General features: G+C 39.2%; 1 protein-coding gene across 1 annotated transcript; it reads left to right on the top strand.

The window, feature by feature from the left end:
* The first annotated feature begins 951 nt into the window (after positions 1–951).
* Positions 952–1,764, top strand: LOC122655380. Its single transcript, XM_043849578.1, has one exon. The coding sequence runs from the start codon at positions 952–954 to the stop codon at positions 1,762–1,764; it is 813 nt and encodes a 270-aa protein (XP_043705513.1).
* The last annotated feature ends 4,612 nt before the right edge of the window (positions 1,765–6,376 follow it).

Genomic DNA, 6,376 nt, shown 5'->3' with positions numbered 1-6,376 from the left:
CCTGGTGACCCGATCCAGTGACCCGGGTGTGTGACCCGATTTTTGACCCTACCCGGGTCATCTGACCCGTTGATCGGTCAAAGTTTGACCATTGACCAAAAAACAGAAAACAGAAACGAAAAACAGAAAACAAAAACAAAAATAAACAATGAAGTTTTGGTTTCCATTCTGTTTCTATTTATACCTTGTGCTATTTTGATCTGTCACGATAGGGAACACACAACTTCTAACACTTAGAAAATTTTAATGTGTTTCCAATTTTCACATTGTGAGACTTTGTGATTGTCATTGTGTTGGTATATTATTTACTTGTTGGATCTAGCAATGGCATGATATGAACACCTTGGATATATTTTGTTTCATACCTTTGTATTCAAAATTACAGTATAAATCTTTGATGAAAATTGTTTAAAATTAAATGGGCATACAGTAGCAATTCAGGTCTATAGAATTTCGTAATTTTAATAATTATGCTTCCACTCAGTGGGCTGCTTGTTGAGGTTGCGGAATCACTATCGACCATCCAGATGGATTGCAGTCAAGGAAACCATATGACGAACGATGTGCTCTTGCCACCACAGGTGAGTCTTCGTTTGGTCGGTTTCGCTTGACTGTATAAGGGTGACGTTTTGGCCTTCACAGCTTTGGAGGTTCTTGTCTTGCCACCACAGGTGACGGAACCTTCAGAATAGTGTTGTCTCAAGCGTCTCGCCTTGTATGTGAGAGATTCCACTGCGTGTTGGGCGATCTTGCCACCACAGGTGTGACCCCGATAATGCCGGATCTTTCCCCAGTTTATGTTTTTCTACAGTTATTGAAAATAAAATTGGGATAAATCTGATTAATGAGCCCAAATTAATCAATTTTGAATATATTCTTGGGATGTTGATATGCTTCCAGTTTTTGCATATTGTATGTTTTGGTAAATATTTGTAATTATGTTTGCCAGTTATGACTTCCCAATTATCTTCCATCAAAGTTTTGAATGGTTCAAATTTTGAGGAATGGAAAGATTCTCTTATTATTACTCTTGGGATTATGCGACTTGATTTTGCCCTGAGAGTTGATGAGCCCACCAAGCCCACAACTGACAGTGATACTGCAGCAAAGACTCTCTATGAAAAATGGGAGGAGTCAAATAGGTTGTGCTTATTGATCATGCAACTCACCATGGACAATATGATAAAGAAGAGTGTGCCTGCAACTGAAAAGGCTAAGGATTTTCTTGTAGCTGTCAACAAGAAATTCCCCAAACATGATAAGGCTGAAAAGGATACTTACATGGAATGGTTCACAAACACCGAGTATGATGGTACAAGTGGTGTACGCAACCATATCCTGAAGATGACCAACTATGCCAACAAGTTGGGGGAGGTGGAAGTGACCATATCAGATTCTTTTCTTGTGTGGCAGATTATGAAGTCACTTCCATCACAGTTTGAAAGTCTCAAGAGCTACTATGGTACTAATCAGGCGGAGTGGAGTCTTGAGCAGATAACTACCATATTGGTGCAGGAAGAAGAAAGAAAGAAAAAGGAGAAAGCAAATTCAGCCCATTTTGTTTCCAATAATGGGGGTAAAAAGAAGAAATTCAAGAAAAATTGGAAAGGCAAGAAGTTAGGTAACCAGCAAGCAAAATATGAGAAAACTGATCAGAGTATGAAACCAAAGAGTGAAGCTTTCAAGGGAAAGCGTTATTTCTGTAAGAAGGATGGGCATAGGAAGACAGATTGTTTTGGATACAAGAAATGGCTTGAGAATTAAGGAACTAAGAAACAGGAGAAAACCAAGTGAAGGAGAGATGGTGGTCTACATGGGGAATGGAGAGAAGACCAAAGTTGAATACATAGGAGTAGTTAGATTACATTTTTCTACTAGTTTTGTTTTGGATTTGATCAATATGGTTTATGTACCGTCATTTAGGCGGAAGTTGATTTCAGTTTCTAAACTTGATGATTGTGGTTACACTTTTAATACTGGTAGTGGGAAACTTTCTCTCTATTCTGGTTCTCTTTTAGTTGGATCTGCATTATTGTGTGATGGCCTTTATAAAGTTGATTTGGACACTACCTCTCCCAATCTTGTTAATTATGCTATTGCAAATATGGCTTCTAGTTCTAAACGTGGTAGGTTGGATGAGAATTCTTCTATGTTATGGCATAGACGTTTAGGACACATCTCCCAACAGAGGATAGAACGGTTGATTAAGGATGGTACTCTTCCTTAGTTGGATTTCTCAGATTTTGAAACTTGTGTTGATTGCATTAAGGGGAAACACACTAGAGCTAAAAAGAAGGGTGCAACCAGGAAAAATGAGGCACTAGAGCTGGTTCATACAGACATTTGTGGTCCATTCACTCCTACTGCTATGGGTGGCTATAGATATTTTATTACCTTTATCGATGACTTTTTTCATTTTGGCTATATTTACCTTATTCAAGAAAAATCAGATTCCTTAGATGTTTTCAAAATTTTTAAATCTGAGGTAGATTTTAAAAGGGAAAAGAAGATAAAGAGTGAGGTCTGATCGTGGTGGAGAATACTATGCCAGATATGATGAAACTGGGCGCAACCCTGGACTGTTTGCTAGATTCTTACAAGAATGTGGTATTGATGCTCAATACACTATGCCAGGATCCCTTGAGCAGAATGGGGTGGCTGAAATGCGAAACCGTACCCTTATGGATATGGTCAGAAGCATGATAAGCAATTCATCTTTATCGGATTTCTTGTGGGGTGATGCATTAAAAACAGCAGTATATATTTTGAACAAAGTGCCTAGTAAGTCTGTTTCCAAAACTCCCTATGAGTTGTGGAATCTGATCGGGCAGTCTTTCTTGAAGATAATATGGAAATTCAGATTGTTCAACCACGTAATTTGGTTTTTGAGGAGGAGCGTGTTCTTGTGCCTGTACTCTTGACACATCTGCCTACAGCGGTACATCCTCAGACTGTACAAGATAATGTTCCCACTCAAGAACCTATGGAGCCTGTAGTAGTTGAAGCTGCACCACCTGTAGTTGATGAGATTCAGGACCAACCTATTGTTGATGTTCCCTTGAGGAGATCTGAAAGAGCTCGTAAGTCTGCTATATCTAATGATTATGTTGTTTATTTGCAAGAGCATGAGTATGATGTTGGCATGGATTCTGATCCAATTACTTTTGATCAAGCTATTAGTGGTCCAAATTCTTCAAAGTGGATGGTTGCTATGCAAGAGGAATTGGATTCCATGTCAACTAATGGTGTTTAGGACTTGATGAAATTGCCAGGAGAAAGTAAACTGATTGGTTGCAAATGGGTTTTCAAGACCAAGCGGGACTCCAAAGGCAAGATTGAATGTTACAAGGCCAGACTTGTAGCAAAAGGATTCAGCTAGAGAAAGGGCATAGATTACAAGGAAACTTTTTCACCAGTCTCGACCAAGGATTCTTTTAGAATCATTATGGCTTTAGTAGAGCATTTTGATTTGGTACTCCATCAGATGGATGTCAAAACAGCTTTCCTTAACGGAAATCTAGAAGAAAATGTGTACATGATGCAACCTCTTAGTTTCGAATAGACTGGGAGTGAGCGTCTTGTATGTAAGCTTAAGAAATCTATTTATATTTTGAAACAGGCATCCAGACAGTGGTACCTCAAGTTTGATAAAGTTGTTACATCTTGTGGTTTCAAGGAAAATCTGGTGGATCAGTATATTTATCTGAAGATCAGTGGGAGTAAGTACATTTTCCTTGCTTTATGTTGATGACATTCTCTTTGCCTGTAATGATGTTGGTCTTTTGCATGAGACAAAACAGTTGTTGTCTAGTCACTTTGATATGAAGGATCTTGGTGAAGCCTCTTTTGTCTTGGGTATTGAGATTCATCGTAACAGGTCTTGTGGCGTTCTTGATTTGTCTCAGAAAGGCTACATTGAGAGGATACTGAAAAGATTTAACATGCTAGCTTGTTCACCCAGTAAGGCACCTGTTGTGAAGGGGGATGAACTTGTTAAGTCTCAGTGTCCACAGACTGAATTGAAACGTAATCAGATGAAGAATGTTCCTTATGCATCTGCTATTGGTAGTTTGATGTATGCTCAAGTTTGTACACGGCCTGACATTGCCTATATCATTAGTGTACTTGTTAGATACTTGAGCAATCCTAGTGAAGCGCATTGGGTAGCTGCCAAGAAAGTCATGAGATATCTACAGGGTACCAAAGATTTCGGGTACCAAAGATTTCATGCTTACTTATAGAAGATCTGATTCTCTTGATGTGGTTGGCTACACTGATGCAGATTTTGCAGAATGTCCAGATGATCTCAAGTCTACATCTGGATATGTTTTCCTCATGGCTGGTGGGGCTATATCTTGGAAGAGTGTCAAACAAACACTTACTGCATCCTCTACTATGCAGGCAGAGTATGTGGCGTGTTATGAGGCCACTGTTCAGGCATTATGGTTGAGGAATTTCATTTCAGGGCTACATATTATTGATTCTATATCTAAGCCACTGAGAATGTTCTGTGACAACTCAGCTGCAATTTGTTTTGCTCATAACTGCAGAAGTACTTCTGGTTCCAAACACATTGACATTAAGTATTTTCTCATCAGAGAGAAAATTCGGGAGTCACAAATCACAGTGGAGCACATCACTACAGATATTATGATTGCTGATCCTCTCACTAAGGGTTTGACTCCAAAAGTTTTTCAGGAGCATGTTATTAAAATGGGATTAGTTTGCTCTTTTGGTGCACTTTATTAGTGGGAGTTTTACTTATGAATTCAGTTACTTTTGATTTTCAGTTATCCCATCTTATTATTACTATTTTTGAGAATACATGCATTGTTTTATGGCCATTTGTTTATGTATATACACTTGGATAACTGCCTCCTACAGAATAAATTGAGGTCATATGTGGTGTATTTACCTCTTTCGGTATTCGAGGTTCCAGTCAATACACGCACATGCAGTTACTAGTAAAAGTCTCACTTGGATTGAGAAATGGTGCTAGTTTTTTGGGACATCCGGATCCAGTCCCAATGAGTTTCCTTAGGTGAAGCATAAGTGTTTTGAGTGACGCTTGCAGTTGATGAGACCTCCAGTTTTGGTCTCATGTGGCTCATTCGGTTTTCGCGCCTGGACCAATTTGAAAATTGGCATGCTGATCAAGGTCTCATGCATTTTCCATACCACACTCTCATACTGTACAGCCCAAGTCGGTGAGGCAATAAGCACTTTGACATGTTAGGTCCCCTGTCTCTTTAGATGTGATGATCTGCACTGTTGGGTGTTTGTAGTTTCATTCGGACCAAGGCATCAGGTTTAAGGTGTACTCTATTCAACACTGTCTTTTGTGGTTCCAATTAGTTTGTCTAAACCGGAGAGTCATTTTAAAATGGTTTTCAAAACAAAACTTATGACATATGCAGCCCAAGTGGGAGATTGTAAGATTTTCATAAGGTGGGCTAGCATAGTCCCACTTTATTTTATTAAAACCGGTTTAGTTGTGTTGATGGGAGCTGCCTTAATAGTATGAGTCCAGTTACCATGTGTGGACCTAAAGTATTGTTCCCTTAATGGGAAGGAAACCCTAGTTTCTATGCAGGGTTGGTCCCTAGCCTCACCACTATACATAGTTGTCACCGGCCCATTAAGTGACTTCTTAGTGAAAACCTAAAGTCAAGTGGAAGAAGGGAGACTAGACCAACGTTCATGTGCGACAGGGATAGTAAAGCAAGTTTTCTGCTTCAGCAATGGATCCACGTACGCCATTCGCATCTCCATAATTTATGTGTATACTCATTGATCTCCATGAATGTTCCGCATGATTGTTTTTTTTATCAAAACCAAGATCATGCCTTCAAAAAACCAACTTTGTGTGATTGTTTCATTCATTTTTTTTTCTCTCTTCTCTTCTCTCTGTGTATCAGAATCGTATATGCACTCCTCTCTCTCTCTCTCTCTCTCTCTGTCCCTCCACCAACTCCATAGATGTAGAGAGAAAAAGCCAGATCCACACTTTATAGCGGAAAAAGAAATCTACTTTTGTACCTTTTGTTCCTGCATAGTACCGCCCTTTCCTCAGATCACCATGCACAGTCCACAAATATTTTGTTGAACCCTACTCTAATTACTCTAATACCACTTGTTGGGTTGAATACATAATCACGAGGAAGAAACCAAGAAACAATCATACACATTATAAGGAATTTAACGTGGTTTGGCACGAATGCCCACATCCACCCGAGAGAACCAGATTTTTTTGCTAAGCTAGAAAACCTCTCTACATTATTCTTAACATCACCCTATGATCTCCTTTGCTTACAGCATTAAATAGATAAGATGATATGATCTTAATCGGTCCGATTCATCACGTACAAATGCTAGA

Source organism: Telopea speciosissima, chromosome 3 (assembly GCF_018873765.1).
Source record: "Telopea speciosissima isolate NSW1024214 ecotype Mountain lineage chromosome 3, Tspe_v1, whole genome shotgun sequence".
Lineage (NCBI taxonomy): Eukaryota > Viridiplantae > Streptophyta > Magnoliopsida > Proteales > Proteaceae > Telopea > Telopea speciosissima.
The sequence above is the reverse complement of the archived record's forward strand: the minus strand, read 5'-3'. Positions and strand labels throughout refer to the sequence as shown.